This window comes from Condylura cristata, unplaced genomic scaffold (assembly GCF_000260355.1).
Source record: "Condylura cristata isolate star-nosed mole 26May11 unplaced genomic scaffold, ConCri1.0 scaffold00013, whole genome shotgun sequence".
Classification (NCBI taxonomy): Eukaryota; Metazoa; Chordata; class Mammalia; order Eulipotyphla; family Talpidae; genus Condylura; species Condylura cristata.
In genome coordinates this window covers 44,957,412-44,977,369 of record NW_004567114.1, presented here as the reverse complement: position 1 = coordinate 44,977,369, position 19,958 = coordinate 44,957,412, and the positions used below count along the sequence as shown (strand labels likewise).

General features: G+C 33.1%; 1 protein-coding gene across 6 annotated transcripts in view; it reads left to right on the top strand.

The window, feature by feature from the left end:
• The window catches only part of CTAGE5 (CTAGE family, member 5), a 59,983-nt gene that overhangs the window by 7,965 nt on the left and 32,060 nt on the right, over positions 1–19,958 (top strand). For 3 of the 6 annotated variants that reach the window (XM_012724654.1, XM_012724655.1, XM_012724652.1), the window contains exons 2-13: positions 2,996–3,127; positions 6,995–7,016; positions 7,103–7,191; positions 9,171–9,242; positions 11,015–11,041; positions 11,551–11,661; positions 12,294–12,365; positions 12,553–12,657; positions 13,346–13,468; positions 14,979–15,099; positions 16,555–16,601; positions 17,836–17,926. In XM_012724654.1, the coding sequence (XP_012580108.1) occupies positions 3,020–3,127; positions 6,995–7,016; positions 7,103–7,191; positions 9,171–9,242; positions 11,015–11,041; positions 11,551–11,661; positions 12,294–12,365; positions 12,553–12,657; positions 13,346–13,468; positions 14,979–15,099; positions 16,555–16,601; positions 17,836–17,926 (988 nt within the window). In that variant the 5' untranslated portion in view covers positions 2,996–3,019. The remainder of the gene's footprint in view (positions 1–2,995; positions 3,128–6,994; positions 7,017–7,102; positions 7,192–9,170; positions 9,243–11,014; positions 11,042–11,550; positions 11,662–12,293; positions 12,366–12,552; positions 12,658–13,345; positions 13,469–14,978; positions 15,100–16,554; positions 16,602–17,835; positions 17,927–19,958) is intronic. The other 3 variants (XM_004681913.2, XM_004681912.2, XM_012724653.1) reach the window with 2 other exon arrangements.

The window sequence follows — 19,958 nt, the reverse complement described above, 5'->3', positions numbered from 1 at the left end:
AAATAAATCTTTAAAATTCAAGAGCTGACAAAATGCTATTTAATGTAAGCAAAATTACTGTATTAAACATAATTATATATTTGATTTGAGAGCTGCTTTTAGAGTTGTCCCTGTGATATTGTAAAGAAATCATACTGACTGTAGGTTTTTTTAAAGTGCATTTTATAGTTTGAAATAGCTGAAAGTAAGATGTTAAGAGAATATATAAATGCTAAAGAAAATTTATTTTCTGCACATTATTGTGTATTGAGTGCCCCTTTTTTCTTAACTAGGAATCATGATTAATGGGTCTGTAAGTGGTTTTTTTTTCCTTCAAGAGATGTAATCAGGTTTATTTAATACAGGTTAGTGAACTACAGCTTTGATATGGGTATATAGGGATAGGGTTATAAAAAATATTTTAATCTCCCTGGTTAAGTCTCAGCATTATGAAGCTGTTGGCGGCTATTGCAGCACGAGTTCATCCACAGCTAGGGAACTAACCCACATGGCGCAGCAGACCTCTCCTGCTTCACCTGCTGCTCCCCTGAGTAGTCTGTTTCAATAGATCTGCTTGTTCTGCTTCCCATTCTGTCCCTGGTGAATCCTTCCAGTCCTTTTGTCCAACCACCCCCTCCCATCTCTGGCCTACACCCCAGCTCTTGTATGTGTAAATAAGTAAAATAAATCTAAAAAAAGAAAGAAAGAAAAAGATTTTGGAGAAAGGAATTGACAGTTAAGGGTGTTTTCTTTATGGAAAGCATCTAAAAGAGGATGTTGCTTAGAAGTTTTGGGTTCAACCCTAGAAAGAATTTAAACCTGATACGACTATATAATTCTTACCAGGGCATTTTTCTTCTCCCTCTACCCTCTGCCTTTCTCCTTTCTATATGATTGAGTTATATCTGGGTCCTGGTAATAAAGAAAAGAATCTCTCCATGGGGTAAAGATGAATAATGAGCTGACCTAGAGAAAGATGAAATACAGAAGCAACTACAAAAGCTTTAAGCTGTTTTGTATTGCAGACCTACTAGGGAGAGAAGTAATGTGGAAAGATCATAGTTACAGGAATAATAGAATGAAGAGTAATATTGGAGGAATAGTTGCTTTTATTGTGTACCTGCCCTGCATGTTAAATAGTATTATTTCCATTATAGATAAGAGATATTCAGAGGTATAGTTAATCTAAAGCTTTGTTGTATTTTTGAGCATTTTTAAAGTTAGAGTTCTATCTCCCCTTTCCTTGAAATATTTCATGGAACGTGTTATACACTATAGATAAAACCTAAATTGGTTGAAATTGAGACAACAGTATATGAACTTAACTCATATTTTGACCTTTCTTTGGTCTTTTTTCATATTTTCATCCTAAAAGGCTCTGATACCTGTATAGAATCTTACTTTGATTGAAGGCATTGTTTTCACTGTACTGCTGTTTTTCATTGTTTGGTTGGTGAAAATGGTTGAAAGTAGCCCAGAAAAATATGCTGATATTTTCTGTTTGACAATTTAATAGTCTGGCAGCACTTTTCATGAAAAGGTTTATTATGTTTATATACATTATATTTCTTTGACTTATTTATTGTTATAACTGGAAGTTTAAAGTGGAACCATTAACCCATTTTGCCCATATCCTTATCTCCATCACCTCTGATAATCATCAGTCTCTTAAGAGCTCAGTATTTTTTCTTTAAAGAATATACATATAAGCAAGGTTATAAGGTGTTTGTTTTTCTTAGACTTATCTCAGTTAATATAATGTCCTCAAGGTCCAAGGTCCAATCATATCATCACAAATGCCACAGTTCCCTTTTTTAGTGGTCAAGTAATATTCCACCAACCACATACAGGTGCGTGCATGTTCTTCAATTATTTGTTGGTGGACACTTAGGTTGTTTCTGTCTTGGTTATTGCAAATAATGCTGCAGTAAACATGGAAATGCAGGTACCTTTTCAGATAGTCTTTTGTTTTCTTCAGATAAATACCCAAAAGTAGAATTGTTGCATCATATGGTAGTTCATGTTAATATTTTGAGAAACCTCCATACTGTTTTTCATATTGACTGCACGAATTTACACTTCAGGTTCTCTTTTCTTCGTATTTTCACCATTTGTGTGTTTTTTTTAAAAAAAGATTTATTTATTTATTCATACAGAACTGGGGTACAGGCCAGAGATGCGGAGGGTGAGAAGATTCACCAGGAACAGAGTGGGGAGCAGAACAGGCAGATGGATGAAGCACACTGCTGAGGGGAGCAGCGGGCGGGTCAGGAGAGGTCTGCCTCACCATGTGGATCTCCTCCGGGGCAGGCGGGGATAGAACTCATGCATGATGAATTGGCTTAAGCTTCTTAGTACAGCGCTTTAACCCGCTGCGCCACCAGGAAAGGCCCATTTGTGTTTCTTTTTTTTTTTAAAAAAAGATTTGTTTTTATTTATTCATGCTTACAAGACCTGTGGTGTAGGCCAGAGGTGCGAGGAGTGAGAGAACTCAACAGGGACAGGTGGGGAGAACAGGTGAATCTACTGAAACACATTGCTAAGCAGAGCACTGGGTGAGACAGGAGAGGTCTGCTGCACTGTGTGGGTTAGATCCCTGGCTGGGGAGCTAACTCATGCTTCAGTGGCTGGTGATAGCTTGACAGTGCCAGACCTTCATCCTTGCATCCCCAGGGAGGCCTCACATCTGTTGTCCTTTTGATAATAGGAGCTATTTAATAAGAATAAGGTGATAACCTTATTGTGGTTTTAATTTGCATGTCTGATTTAATGTTAAACATCTTTTCATGTCTATGGCCATCTGTATGTTGTCTTTGAAAAAATGTTTTCTCAGCTCTTCTGACCATACTTTTAATTGATTTTTTTTTGGTTATTGAATTATATGACTTATTTTAATATGTTTTTGAATATTATTTCTTAATAAGATAAATGATTTGCAGATATCTCCTATTTTTTTCTTTGTTCTTTTGCTATGATGATAATTCATTTTTTAAAGTTAATTTTCTTTTCCTTGAAGGTTGTTGCAGTTTTGCCTGAAGATATGAGGCCAGGTCCTAATCCCTATGGTTTTCCATGGGAATTGGTGATATGTACAACTTTTTTTGGATTGTTTGCTGTTTTCCTGTTTTTATGGAGAAGTTTTCGATCAGTAAGTAACCCATACCATACTCTAAGAGAAAATGCTTTCAATTTGAACAAGTAATGTGAGAAAAATATCTTTTATTTTAAAGAAATAGTAGGTTATAGTTAGATGGGTAGCCCATGTTAATATGTACCCAGGAGAAAGCAAAAATGGATTTAGAGTTTTTCTTAAGCATAAAATTATTTTGTTATTATTTTCTATTTCTTTTTTTGTCTGAAATTTTAAAATTTAATGTAATAGTTTATTTTTACATCATTTTGTGCCTTTTTCTATGTCAGTTGTAATCCCCATGGGCTTCCCATCACCAAATCACCTGTGTGCCATCACCATAGTCCAGTGCACTTCCCCTTTTCCCCCATTCTTGATCCTATTCCCCACTCCACCCCTGTAAAATGTCTTTGATATAGTTGTTCATCATCATCATCATCATCATCATCATTTTTATTTTTACCTTGATCCTTTAAAGCATAAAAATTTTAAAGAATTTCTTGTTAGAAATATTCTGTGCTAATACTAAAGCCGTACTTTTGTTTTTTATTTAGTGTTGGGTCTGTATTTCTTTTTAACAGTATACTAACAATCTGTGAATATACCATCCAACCTGGAATTAAAAATGTTGACTATCATTTATATTTAGGACATCCTTCCTCATTTTTATCCCTCTGTCTCTCTGTACTGAAGGTAGCCTTTTGGATCCCATGTTGATTATTTCATGAGTTAAAAGTTTTTTCATTATACCTACATATATCCTTTAAAATTGTATATAATATTACCTGATGTCATTCATGTGTTATATTTTGAATATGTGGATGAGGCTGTAAGTTTTTCCATTTTTTTTTCTCTAGAATATTACACTATATTTGGATTGTATATTTGGATTGTTTTTCTGTTACAAATAGTGCTGCTGTGTATATTTTACATGCCTGCTGTATTTAAGTATTTCTTGGGAATTACTGGTAGAGCAATAATTGGGACACAGGGTATGTGAAAGTCCTACCTTTTATATATTATGACTATTGGTTATAATGTGAGGGTTTTTGGATTAGTTTCTCCTAGTTTAATTTATTAATTTTTTTTTGTTTCTTTAAGTTCTTTCTACATTGATAAGTCTTCTTAAGATTTCTAGTATATTCTCACTTCCCTTGGTCTTTTTCACTTTTAATCCTATCATGTTGGTATAATCTAGAATTTTAGAACTATTTTTCTTTTTTAAAAGATTTATTTATACATTCTTTTTATAAGATTTATTATGCATAAGAACTGGGGTAGAGGCCAGACGTGTGGGGGGTGTGTGCCTGAGAGAGAGAGAGGATTCACCACTGACAGTGGAACCAAATAGGCAGATTGACAGAAATGCACTGCTGAGCAGAGCTGCTGGTGAGACAGGAGAGGCCTAATATATCAGGTAGGTCAGCTCCCTGGCTGAGAATCAGACTTGTGCTGGCAGTTTATGGATAGCTCCATAGTGCTGATACTTAACCCCTTGTACCACCAGGGAGAGCCCTCATCTTTTTTCTTAATTTTCTTCTCCACCTTTCAGGATCACAATAAAGGTTACCAAAGTATTTGATCACTCTTAATGATTTCTCTTGCAAGGTCTCCTGAGTCTAATTCTTCCCATTTTTTAATAAGATTGTTTTTAGTGTTGGGGTTTGTGTGGCAAATCTTCTGAGACTTTATTTTGAATACTTGATAATAGTTGAAATAAACCCTCATATTGGAATGATAATTTGTTTGAAATAAGCAGTATAGATTGAAGGTTATATCCTTTTAATACTTTAAACTGATAGTTCCCAGTCCTTTTGGTAATATTACTTATGAAAAGTGTCTAATGTCAATGTGATTCTTAATCATTATTAGGGATCTATTCTTTATGGTAGCTTTTAGAACCTTTGATATTCTTATTTCAGTATAATGTGTCTATATTTGAGTTTCCTTTTTCCTTTTTCTTCTTTTACACTTTTCTGGAATCTTTTTAAGTAATAATGATTTATAACCTTTTAGGTTTTAGGTGTATAGGCCTTTAAGTCAACATCTATACACACTACCTATGTTTGCCACCAGAATTCTAGTTTCCATCCATCAGCATACAATTAAACTCCTTTTATTTGATTTGTCTGCTTCATTTTCCTCCTTCCCTTCTGCTAGCCACTATTTTGTTCTTATAGATTGAAAGTTTATTTTTATTTTATTATTATTATTTTTTAAGATTTATTTATACTTACAGAACTGAGGTATAAGCCAGTGGTGCAGGGGCAGTGAGAGGATTCTAGAGACAGAGTGGGGAGCAGAACAGGAAGATTGATGAAGTACACTGCTGAGGGGAGCAGCAGGCCAGACAGGAGAGGTCTGCAGTTCCATGTAGGTCACCCCCCTGGCTGGGCATTGAATTGTGCTAAAGCTGCTGCAGACAGTGCAGCACTTTATCCTGTTGCACTACAAGGGAGGACCCTATTTTTTCTTTCACTTCTTTCTTTATGTACTTAATGTGGTGAATCATATGAGGTTCATCTTTCTTGATCAGACTTCAGTAAGCATAATACTCTCTGGATCCTTTCATGTTGTTTCAGGATTTCTTTTTTTTTTTTAAATTACACCTCATTTTATCTGTAGATGGACACTTTGGTTGTTTTCAACTCTTGGTGTTGTGAAAATTTTGTGACCATAGGGTGCCTATATCTCTTAAAGTTAGTGTGTTTGTATTCTTTGTACACAAAGAATTGCTGGATTTTATGGTATTTCATTTTTTAAGTTTTTGAACAATCTCTATACTATTTTCTATAATGACTGCACATTTTATATTACCACAAACACTGTATGAGGGTTTGGACTTTTTATATTAAATCTTATCTTTTTTTTTAATTCTGGGAAATTTATTCTGCATTTTGAATTTTTTTCTTTTGATGACTGTTTTTTAGATGTTGGCCTTTCCACTTAGGTTATCATAGCTGTTAATTTTTTTAATGATTTCCCATTATCTTTTGAGATAGCACCATGATCTGACCTTTTAGTTCACTAACATATTCCTCATCTGTACCCATTGTACTATTTCTTGGCTTTTAAATTTTGTCTCTGAATTTTAGTTTTATTCCTATAGATCTTTTATTTAAATTCCTGTCTTTTTTTGCTCACTTACCTTACCATTGTGCCTGATGCCCTTGTAAATGGATTTTTTTCCTTCATTATTTTAAGAAGTAAAGGTTTTGTTTGTTGTTTCTTTATGTCGGTTCAGATCTGTGACCCTATGGTAATTGTCCTTGGACTGTGGTATTTTGGGGAGATGATAATAAAGACTTCCTGAAATAGTTTGCTTGAGAGTCATTATCTTTAAAGAGCAACAGGGAAAATGAAATTAAACAAATATTTTTTAAAAATACATTTATTTATGCATCGAAGAATTTGGGTACAGGCCAGAGGTGCAGGGGGGTAGGCTGGTTAGTGTGTAAGAGGATTCACCAGAGATAGAGTGGGGAGCAGAACAGGCAGATCTACTGAAATACACCTCTGAGGCGAGTCTGCTGAGTCATATGGTCACCTCCCTGGCCAGAAGTCAAACTCATGCTGCAGTGTTTTCCGATGTCTTCACAGTGCTGTACTTTAACCCCATGTGCCACCAGGGAGGCCCCTAAACAAGTACTTTTATAGAAGATTTTTCTCAGCTTTTAATAAACTTTAATAATGCCCAATACGAATCTCTAATAGGGACATTTTCATATGCAACATTTTTTTTTTATTGGAAATAGAACATATTTGGCTAACATTCATACTAAGGCAGTAAGGAATCCATTGTTATTAAGATAGCAATAGAAGTTAAATAAATTAGATATACTTGTATGTATATTTGTTTTAATATAATTTCTATTTTTGTTACAGGTTAGAAGCCGATTTTATATGGGTAAGTTATTTATTTTAGATTCCTTTGTTGCTTATAATTTTAAAACTTAAAACAATTTGCACATGATAATACTAGCTTCTTTATAGGAAGAGAGAAAAAGCTTGCGAAAGAACTTTCTACACTAATTGAAGAAAAATGTAAGCTACTTGAAAAATTGAGCCTTGTCCAAAAAGAGGTAAGAGAAATTTGAGAATGTTAACTATCATGTTAGAATTAGAATCAGCTCATCAATTTACACATTCATGCATGCACATATTGTGCTAGGAATTTAGTTGGGATTGCTTTAGATTTGTAAATCAATTTGAAGAGAAGTGACTTTTTTTTTTTTTTTTAAGATTTATGTATTTATTCTTAAACTGGGGTACAGGCCAGAGGTGTGGTAGGTGAGAGAAATCACCAAAGACAGAGTGGGGAGCAGAACAGGCAGATGTACTGAAACACACTGCTGAGGGGAGCAGCGGACAGGTCAGGAGAGGTCTGCTGCACCAGGAGGGTCAGCTACCTGGCTGGGGAATGAACTCATGCTGTAGTGGCTTCTGAGAGCTTTATAGTGCAGAGATTTAACTGGTTGCACCACAGGGAGAGCCCCGAAGTGGCATTTTTACAGTATCAAGTTCTTATCCACTGACTATGGTCTTTTAAAATTTCTGTCATTACTGTGAATTTTTTTATGCTGAGGTTTTACATGGCTTTTCTTAGTTTTATTCCTTTGAGTTTGGTGATTTTGAAACTATTGTAAATAGTTTTTCTTTTACAGTTTTGCTGAGATATAATTCATATACATTTAATTATACAGATGAATCTTTAAGCGTAGTCACAGAATTGTGTATATTGCACCACAAATCTCAAACATTTTCATTATCCTAATAAAACCCTTGTGCCTTTTATCTATCACCCTGCACTCAATCTGCCCCACTCCCTAGTGCTAGACAATTTACCTATGCTCTGTTTCTATGTGTATGACTATTCTGGATCCCATTTCACATAAATGTAATCATACCACAGTGTCCTTTATGGTTGGTCTTTTTTCACATAATGTAATCAAGGTTCATCTATGTTCAGTGTATATTTTCTTTGTTTGGATAAATCACATAAATGGGATCACATTTTCTTAAATGAAATCATTCTTTTCATTCAGCAGGTTCTAAGCTCCAAATTTTGTCTTCTCCCAGCTCCCAATTATCCTACCATCTTTGCTTATTATTATTAGTTTCTCAGCCGATTATCAAATGCTGAACTTGAAATTTTAAGTATTTCCTTTTCTGTCAAGTTTTTACTATATTGATAACTCTGAGACCTTTATGCATATTCTGTTCTTGGTACTTTTGTCCAGCTCTTCTCTTGTTGTTAATGAGAAACTTGATCAATATAGCTTACTTAATCCATAGTTAATCAGTTTTTTTAACTATGAAGCAAGTATGTTTTGCCAAATCTTGCATCATTGTCTTTTGAAGATTTTTTTTTTAATCCCTCGTTAACTTTGTTGAATGATATGAATTAGAAGTATAAGTTCTGGTAAATCAGTATACATTTCTTTACAATAACTAGGCATACTGTGTACAGACCCTTTAGTTTTTTTTTTATTTTATAACAGTTTATTTTTACATCATTTTGTACATTTTTTTTTTCCATCTCAATTGTAATCCCCGCGGGTTTCCCATCACCAGACCGTTTAGTTTTAAGGGTGACGTTCTGTTATTTGTTGCACAAGATGCATATTGTGATAAGTTAGTTGCCCGCACTTTGGTAGAGTTACCATCATATATTTGAAAAACTTAAAGCTAAGTAAATTTAACATCCATACGGAAGTAGATTGTATCTACTAAAGAAATAGAATAGTTACAAGAGATAGAACATTATGTTGACTTTTTTTTAAGATTTATTTTATTTATTTATGTATACAAGAGCTAGGTATAGGCCAGACGTGAGGGGGGTGAGAGGATTCACCATAAACAGAGTGGGGAACAGAATAGGCAGATTGACTGAAATACACACTGAGGGGAGCAGCGGCTGAGATAGGAGAGGTCTGCTGGTGGTGAATCAAACTCCTGCTGCAGTGACTGCTGATAGCTTCATAGTGCTGTGACTTTTTAACTCCTTGCACCACCAGGAAGGCCCTATGTAGAATTTTTATTAGTGTTGTTTTCTTTTCAGTATGAAGGGTTAGAGTCATCTGTAAAGGATGCTGGCTTTGAGAAAGAATCAACAGAAGCCCAAAACTTGGAGGTAAAAACATGAGTATAAATATCACATATGGGGAAAAGATTCTTACTAGGTAACATGATCATTGAAAGTAATGTATCTTTTCACAACCATTTCAAAGGAAGTCTGAAAAATGTGCCTACATGTTAAAATTTAAAGAAAAAATATAGGGAATTAGCCTTAGTGTATAGCATAAACTATTTTAAAATTTTGAGCTCTAGTTGCTAATTTATTTTGATGAGGCATATCAGTTCACTAGAATGTAGGGCCACATAAAAGTTTTTATTTGTGGGAACTACATTAGGTGACTGTTTCTTTGTATCACTCTGTTTACTCTGGAAAGGAAAATAGGATTCACTTTCATTGATTGAGGAATTAGTTAGCAAAGATAATTATGTACATATGGCCTTTATTTCATCTCCAGTATGTTAGGAACTAACTAGAATTAGACCAGAGATGTATATTGTAAACAGTGATGTGCTGATAAATGTTCTTTAACTAGTGGCTCTCTGAAAAGCAGGAGTTCTTGCTCACTTCTGTTGTATATATACTCCCACTGTGACCAATTTCAAGGTACCAACATATTACTGAATGTGGAATTTTTTTTTTTAAGATTTATTTATTTATCCATACAGAACTGGGGTACAGGCCAGAGATGCGGAGGGTGAGAGGGTTCACCAGAGACAGAGTGGGGAGCAGAACAGGCAGATCGAGGAAGTACACTGCTGAAGGGAACAGTGGGCCGGGTCAGGAGACAGACACACCCTGTGGATCACCTCTGGGGGAGGGGGGATCGAACTCATGTGGAAGTGACTTAAGCTTCTTGGTGCTGTGCTTTAACCTGCTGCACCACCAGGGAGGGCCCTGAATGTGGAATTTAGAAGAGATATATACATAGCTGACTTTTCCAAAACTGGTTTTATCTGGTTAGTAATAATGAAGGAATATGTGATAATTTTTCATTTAGGTAAGCTGTAACAGATTCGGATAAGTAATGAAAATGCCTTACTACTGTTAGATATTCAAATATTGTAAAAAGCATAATGGTGACTGGAGAGGCAACTGTTTCTGCCTAACATTAAAATAGGAAAGAGTGGACCTTGTACTGTTGGCATAAGGTTGGCAATTCTCAGTCACTGCGTGTGATCATTAGAACCTCTGTCATGATTCAGGATTTCCAAGGAAAGTACAAAGGAAGTTAGAGCTTGAATTCCAAGTGAAAGGCATTTCTTGAAACTATTTTCTTTTCCTTCATTAAAATTGTATTTTATTTGATCCCGTTTTAACTACTGTTCCCATAAAAATTTATTAGTTTTATTAAAAGAAAAGACTTTAGAAGACATTAGGCATGCTAATGAAAGATCAAAACTGGAGAGCAAAGATATTTACTCAAGCTTGGTGGTATTGTGGGTAAAATAAAGCACCAATTTATCCTTAAAGAATAGAATTTATATAACTAGCAGTAAAACTAGCTGAATTGTTACTTTACATGAATATTTTAGATTTTTTCTCTAGTTTTAGTAATTTATAAAAATATCTATTGTTCTCAAGATTAGTTTCAAATTCTTAAGTATAAATATAATGTGGTATAATTTTTAGAAATTTGGTAATTTAATATAAAGTCAAAATAACAGTAATTTTGAATCAAATGCAATTTGTATATTTAAGTAGTCACATTAGGGGAAATGCAAATAAATGCTTTTAAAATCACATTATAAACAGTGTGTATTTTTTCTGCTTTTATTTTGGTCTTCATTAAATTCTTTGATTCTTTTGGTTTTATTTTTTCAAACAAGTTTGTGGAAGGATCACAAATGTCAGAGGTATGTTTTCATAGCATTAAAAATCCAATTGGGGTCCACTTTAAAATCCAATAACTAATCATCTATAATTAAAAAGGTCACATAAATGTCTTAATTCAGTTAAAATATTATGAAACAATCTTGATTTAGTTTATTTCTTATTTTTATATTAAATTGACATTTTTCTCATTTTTTCCTCTATAATACTTTAGAGCAATGGATGGCAAGTTATACTTGGTGGGTTCACCACCTGTTTTTGTAAATAAAATTTTATTGGAATACAGCCACACTCATTTATTTATTTGTCTTTGCTTTCTCACTATATGGGCATAGATCACTGCATGATCTATAGGCCTAAAACATTTACTCTCTCTACATAGAAAGATTTTCTTAACCTTTGTTAGAATGACTATTGTTTTAATATAAAAATGACAAATGTAAAAAAAATGTTTATTTAAATTACAGTGTCTGTGCTGATTTACCCAACCAAAAATTCTTGTCTGTCTTATAAAGTTGACTTCTTCTTTTAGGCAATCTATGAAAAGTTGAACAGTTCTAAATCTGAACTTGAAGATGAAATTCTTTCATTAGAAAAAGAATTAGAGGGAGAGAAGTTAAAGCATTCTGAAGAAGATGAGCTGGTAAGGTTTTTTATTTGAGGAAACTATAGAAGAAAAGTAACTGGATTTTAAAAAGTGAATAATGTGATAATTATAGAGTTTTACATATGCTATAAAAAGTCCAAAGAATATAGGAGACTGTAGAAAGTATAGACAGTAGAGAGTAAATTTATAGACAGTAAACTTTTCAGATTATTAGCTCCATTACCATGTTAAATTTCTTTCAGATTCTTATGGAAATTTTCTATATGCCTTATGAAAATAGCTCACATAATTTATGTTGAATAATCACATAGTAGATATTTTTTATTTTTCCAAAGGTGTGTTAAGTACATGTTAACTTTCCTTTATCATCCGACTTAAAGATTTTATTTTACTTAAAGTGAGTGAATTTACTTAGTAAGGTATGATGTTAAAGTAGACTTACCTTGTTTTAACCTACATGACTTTGAAGTTATGTAAGACTGAAAAACAGATGAACTACTATTGTAATTTTCATATAAAATCCTTTAAAACAGATAGCTGAGGTCTCTTAATTTGAGTCCTTACTTTTGAAGCAAAAGTGGTAGATTGATAGCAAATCTAATATATATGACATCTTGGAAACTGAAGTTTAGTAAGTACTTGTTTGTTGATTGATGCTGTCTTTCTAGATTGTGGATATTTCTAAAAAGATACAATCCCTAGAAGATGAATCAAAATCCCTTGAATCACAAGTAGCTGAAGTAAGTTGAATTGGTCTATAGATATGTTGCTTTTTAAAATTATTTTTATGGTTGCACTTTAAAAAACAAATCTTTTTAGTATTAATATTTGCATATAAGAACTGGGGTACAGGCCAGAATATGTATTAAAAAGAGCTATTTTATCATACTAAGTTGTTACAAATTTTATACATTATTTTTTACTTAGGCCAAAACAACCCTCAAAATATTTCAAATGAATGAAGAACGACTTAAGACAGCTATAAAAGATGCAATGAATGAAAATTCCCAACTTCAGGAAATACAGAAACAGGTTTGTATTGTAGAGGGATCCTTTAGCTTTTGAGTGTATAATTACAAATGTTCTGGGCACACTTATGACTGACTCAGTCTTGGGGCAAGAGTAGGCTTTTCCCAGAGAGCATGAGAACAGGATAATCTCTTATATGTCTTTGTTCTTTGTTTTGTATAGGATAATGTGTGATTTGAAAAGCTTTAAATCATTGTATAGTCAAAAATGTTTACCTTTTGTATCATATTTAGAAAATCTTCTCTCATATAAAAGTATATACTGTAAAAGAGTGTTTATACAAATTTGATGTGGCCTACATTAATGGTATTTCTGAAGCTTAGTTATTTTAACTAAAAACAGCATATGATTAAAAAATTTTAGCATAAGGAGGATATGGCATATTGTGCATGAAGTATAAGGAATAGTAAGATGATCAAATCTAACATATGTATCAGGCAGCAGTTTATTTGATAAAAGTTTATTAAGTCAGTTGAAAATGTTGAAGAATGTTTGTTTTCATTACCCCTTTTTTGAAAGTTCTTAGAAAATAGGAGCCTACCCTTTCTTTCCACATTCTAACCCTCCCTCTTTTCTCAGCAAAACAATGTGTTGTATAATATCAATTAATGATATACCTAAATATATAAATAAGTACATCTACTCATAAGTGTGATAATGTCATTGCTTTTTTGTGGAATTTGAATTTTAGTTTTTACAAGAAGTTGAAGAATGGAAAGAACAAGTGAGTGAACTTAATAAACAGAAAATAGCATTTGAAGTCTCCAAAGTAGATGTGGAACAAGTTATTTATGATAAAGAAAATCAGATAAAGGTAAATGGCCCTGCTGGTTTTAGTGATATGTCAGCTAGAATTTTATACTATTTCTGAAATTTGAAAATTTTTGCTTTCAGCATTTTTATTTTGATAATTTACTTGGCCAAATTTGAGAATGTGTACTTTTTGGACCTACATTCTAATTTGTGCTTACATCATCATCTCTGATGCCAAATGTTCCATGAGGACTTGTAAATTTGCAGTATATTTATCAAGATTCCATGTGTTCCCTTTTCCTTTCTGTATTTTTAGCTAGATTTCTAATAAAGAGAGAAAAAGAACATTGGATTTACTATTTTACCTATGAAATGCCATCTATATCTGGTGATAAGAGGTTGTAAAAACTTTTAGAAATTGGAAAGATGAAGTTATATGTATGACCTAATATCTTTAATACCTAGATTAGCTATGTATATGTACCTTCAGAAAGGTGGATACTTTTAAAGAAATAAATTAATTAAAGCTACTCTAAAATTAATAAAATAATTGATATTGCTGTTAGGACTTGTTGACTTTTTCTTAATCCCTCTCCCCTCGCCTATCCCTTTTTCTTTTAAATATTAGCTTCAGGCTGCAGATACTCAAATGTGTATCAAGTACTAAGATGAAAAACTAACATTCTGGAATCTATACAGTGAAATGAATGTTGTCATCTTGAAAGTTAAACATTTTTGCTAGTCACTTCTAAGAATATTTTCAAGATTCTAGTTTTAGAAGTCATTTTCAGAAGTTGGCATATTGTTTTCTTCTCCCCACAATTACTTTACTAAAGGACTTGGGATTCTTTCTAAACAGAACAAGAATGAGATGCTAATCTCAAGCTCTACTCAAAGCTGTAGGCCGTGTTATTTGTGCCTGGAACTCTCAAGAGGGAGGAGATCGAAGGGTGGAATTCGTAGAGCAGATGGGTTTTTAGGTGGGTCCTTCCACAGAAATACATGGCACAGTTATTTTATTATCTCTGTTGCTCCCAAATCTTACTTTATTCAAGAAAATTCAAAAAGTGCTGTTGGAAAACTTGTAATGCTCCAATTCAGATTTTTTTGTTAGTTCTTTTTCTTTCTATCAATTGTACTTCCTCAACTAGTTGCTTACTTGAATAAATCAAGTCTGTGAAATAATGATCTTTTCATATATCATGTACTTCATTTGCTGATTTGTTTGACTTGATATGAAATTTACATTCATGTTAATGACCATGCTTATTTGTGGCATGTAAAGAATGTATAAAAAAAGTTTTGTTACTTTATAGTAATATATTATTAGCAAAAATGGGAATTATGAAGTATTATGTTTGATTTAGAAATGACCAGTTTCGTTTTTAAATTACAGAGTTTAATAATCAATAAATGTTACAGTTTTTCAGAGTATTTACGTATCTTAATATCAAGTGAATAATAGGAACTCAGTATACTGTTACCCATGTGCATTGATTTTTAAACTTTATGTTCAAACGTAAAGCTGTTAGCATATTATCTTTTCTTCCTCCCCTTTACTAAATGTCCAGTCCCTTACTGAACGCTTGCTAAAGATGAAAGATTGGGCTACTGTGCTTGGAGAAGACATAACAGATGATGATAACTTAGAATTGGAAATGAACAATGAATCAGAAAGTGGTATGTATTTAGGTATGAAATCATAAATCAGCCTTTTTTGCTGAAAGTGATGACTGGTTCTTATATTTTCTTATAGCTCCCCACATACACCATGTTCTTTGGCACATCTTGTTCATTTGTTCCCACTGCTTGTCCCTTTTTTGTTGTCTTTTATAGTAATGTTGGTTTAGAATACCACCTTTTTAGTAAATTCTGCTTCTCAGACTTCGAGCTTCCTTCTTCTCCATTACTTTTATATATTGACTTTCCTTCTTATGTATTTATATATTTTATATATCTGCATTATAGCAAGCTTCACATTGCATCATAATAATTTCTGTGTCTGGTTTCCTCTTATTAAGCTAATCAAATGGAAAAGTTTGAAAAATGAGTATTATTTAAAGAAATACCCCAGGGTACTTTCTTTTTGCTTTAGTCATCCATAGATGTTTGAGATGTAAGTTTACTCTAGCTTAGTGTTGGCCATTCCGAATTGTTATTGCCCTTGCTCATTGCAGTTTAGAAACTGTAGCAAAAGTTAGACTCACTATAGTCACTTACTGTATTCTCAAACCAAAAAAAAAAAAGCATTTTATTTTGACATACTCATAGAAAGTGACAAAAGGAGAACAGAGATTTCCTGCAGCATCCATACAGTTTCTCACACGGGTAGTTATTCTGACATAATCCCTTATTCTTTTCTCTCTGCATCTCATGCTTAATGAACATATTCATTAAGGAGGAGGAGAAGGTGTGGTTTAAAAACATTTTTTTGGCCTTCCCTGGTGGTGCGACAGGTTAGCACGCAGCATTGCAAGCTGGCCACAGCCACTTCAGTGTGTTTGATACCTGGCCCCCGAGGTAGTCCACATGGCAGACCTCTCTTGACCCTCCTGCTGCTCGCCTCAGCAGTGTACTTTGTCAATCTGCCTGTTCTGCACCCCACTCTGTCTCTGATGAACCCTCTCACTACCCCTGCACCTCTGGCCTGCACCCCAGTTCTGTATGCATAAATCTTAATTTTTTTTTTTAACCACAACATTAGTATGTTGGAAGAAAATTACATTTGTGAGGTATACACTTCTAGATTTGTTTCTGTTTTTTTTTTTTTTTCACTTCTAAGAGTGTTTTTTTTTCCCTAATGAGAAAACTCATGTTCACTTAATGTTATTTTAATTTGGAGTGTAATTCCAACACTTTGTATGCTGATGGATTCTAATGGGAAATGTAGACTGTATTTAGATACAAAAATCCTTGTTAGAACTGTTTTTGGAATTAGCTGAATGATAATATGGTACTTCCAGTACTTTTATTGTTTAATTTTATGGGAGCACATCGAAAATCATTCCATGCTATATTAAACTTTCTCCTGTAGTGAAAAGAGGATTATAAGACTTTACTTGATTGAACTAATCAAATCATTTGGTATCTGTTGTAGTGTTGTAATGTCTTTTGAATTTATTATTGTGTTTTTGTTTTTCACTATAGATAATCAACCAAAAGGAGCTTTGAAGAAACTAATTCATGCTGCTAAGGTTTGCATTATTACATAAATTTAAAAAATATAGAGGAAGGAATAGAACAATGCATTAAAACCATATTTCGTTGTACCTGTTCTTTTTTTTTTTTTTTTTTTTTGAAGATGTATTTGTGCATAGATGAACTGAGAAGTAGGCCAGAGGTTAAGCGGTAAGAGGATTCACCAGAGCCAGTGGGAAGCAGAACAGGCAGTTTTAATGAAAAAACTGCAAAAGAGAGCTTGGGCAAGGCAGGAGATATCTGCTGCACCTTCTGTAGGTTAGCTCACTGGCTGGGGATCGAATACAGACAACAGTGATAGCATGATAGCTTTGAGATTTAACCCCTAGACCACCAGGGTGCCCAGTACCTATTTTTAAAACCCACTGTATATTGGACCTCTTTGGTAGTGTGGGGTTAAATCTCAGTGCTTTCACTTCCATGTGCACATATGGTGTAGCAGACTCTCTTGATGCCCCAATTTTCTCCCCAGCAGTGTATTTCAGTACATCTGCCTGTCCTGCTTCCCCCTCTGTCTCTGGTGAATCCTCTCACCACTGAACTTATGGCCTAAATCTCAGCTCTTTGAAGCAGAAATAAATAAATCTTTTAAGAAATAGCTGAGCTACTGTATATTATCATAAAAATAATCAGAATTTTCAGAAATGATCTAAAATTTCATCATAAAAGAAAATTGCCTTTTTCTTTTATCTTTAGAAATTCATATTATTAATTTTTAGAATTCATTGTAATAATTTTAAGGTATGAATTCATTTCTTTGTATAAGGACTATATTAAAAATGCTTACTATATATTTTTTCATCCTCCTCTCTGACTATTCTTCTGGTTTTAGTATTTTTCTGTTCCTATTATAACATATCTTATTTTGAGAAGTAAATGCTAGATTCATTTTTTTCCTTATTCTTCTTTTCATTAATAATAGTAGTATCATGATCTTTATTGTTCTATTCAAGTGTTGGTAATATAGTTTCAAGGAGGCTTTAATCAAAATGTATATGTTGAAAGAAAATTGAAGGGTAATAGTCACTGTTGAATGACTTCACTGATCTCTTCATCCCTATAATGAGATTTATATTCATTGATGAAGTGGCTAACTTTCCAAGTTACATTGTTGGTTTGTGCATTTCAGATGATAATTTCGTCCAGAAGATAAAATCCCCAAAGTTTGGGATGGTGTATTGAGATTCTTTTATTTGATTAATGTTGCTTTTTTTCTTCCATTTATTGAAGTTAAATGCTTCTTTAAAAGCCTTAGAAGGAGAAAGAAACCAAATTTATACTCAGTTATCTGAAATAGATAAAACAAAGGAAGAGCTAACAGGTAGGTAATTACATACTTCAAAAGTTTTTTTTTTAATATAGCTCTATATAATAGAGATTAATTGAATCATTTTATAGGAAGATGAAAATCTAATTTGATTCATTTTTTAATTTTACTTTATTGGTTGTAAAAAAATTAGGCCTGAGCTTTCTTTTCTTGATAAAGCCATGTTAGTTTCTCATATAATTATTAATTTCATCTGAAATTAAAATAATGAAATTATTTTAAAAATATGTATAGCCATACTTTTGATTTTCAGTGTTGGTGTGTGATATGGTTACATGAAAGAACTAGCAAAGTAAAGTGCTAATTAAAAAAAAAATCTTTATTAATCACAAAATTTATACTTAGTAGTGGTGCTTCTATATGTTACACATCTTTTATTACACATGGTTTCCTCCTTTACTATATATGTATAGTATATTATTATATAGTGATGTTAAAGCTGTAGAACTGAAGACTTTTTTCTAAAATTTATTTTTACTTATTTATGCATACAAGGGCCAAGGTACAGGCCACAGGTTCAGGGGTAAGAGGACTCACCAGACATAAAGTGGGAAGTAGGAGAGGCAGATCTACTGAAATACACTGCTGAGAGGAGCAGCGGGTGAAACAGGAGAGGTCTGTTGTGCCATGTGGGTCAGCTCCCTGACCAGGAATCAAACTCAAGCTGCAGTGGCTGGTGATACTTATTAGTGCTGAGACTTTAAACCCTGTGGTACCAGGGAGGCTACTGAAGACTTTTTTCATTAAAAAGTATTTTAGTAATTAGATGTCAGTTGTGTTTGAAAGTTTTCAAAGATCATATATAAAACAAGTTTCACTATAAACCATTTTTATAAAAATAATAGTACATATTCAAAGGTTAACAATAATTATCTTAGAAAATAGGATTTTGGATGAGTTTCTGTTTTCTTTTTACTTCTGTATATTAAAAAATTTCTACAATAAGTTTATTTTATTTATAATAAAACACTATGAAAAGATCGAACCACTGAAGGTACAGATTAAAGAAAAAACATCACCATATTCACATACTGTTGGTAGTTGGGTTAGTTTTAGAGTTTGAAAATCATTAACTTAAAAGTGAAGTTTTGCTTTATGTAAGGTATAATACTAAAAGCTATGGGAGATTCACAGAAAGAAAAATAAACTTGCTTTCAAGGAAGTTGTATTTTAATATGTTAACATACTCTCAGTGAGGAACTGTATGCAGTAAGTTCTAACGTGGTAAAGGAGTTGCTCACTAATTACTTCATCACTAAATACATTTCCTCACATTTTTGTTTTTTATGATAATAACTTGGAGATCCTCTGTCTGCTTACAGCTGTCTTCCATATCTTTCTTGACCTGTTTTTTTTTAATGGGTCATGAAAGATAAATTTCTATAATTGATCTATTCACAACAGGAAGATTTCCTTTTAAATTAATTCCCCTCTGTTCTTGCCCTTTTTGGATACTCATTAATGTCCTTTCAAGTGATATATAAGATTCAAAACAAAATAGTTGTAGTGGAAATACAAGAGCGTAGTGGAGATGTAAGTAAATATTGGTTTGTAATTTTTTTTTTCCCAGTAGGGATGATCCAATTTTAATAGATTATTTCCAGCATTAATGTTTGTTAAGTAACAGTTACTGGCAATGAATGACTTAGAGCCGGAGTCAACAGACTATTTCTCTGATGTCAAAAATGACTCTGAAAACACAGATGTTCATAGTTTTGTGTACATTTAATTACTTAATGGTGACATAATTTATTAACCTGTCCTTTTGTGTTATAAATTAATGTTTTAGAATAATTACATACCATTATATGGAATTACTAAATTCTGATGCTTATTAGTGATTTTGAAACTGTCCTCTTTAAGGAGAGTGAGTTTTGTCTTTTTTTTTTTTTAAAGATTTATTTATTTGTGCATACAGAACTGGGGTACAGGCCAGAGGCTCAGGGTCGGCGAGAGGCTTCACCAGAGATAGAGTGGGGAACAGAACAGGCTGATGGACGAAGTATACTGCTGAGGGGAGCAGCGG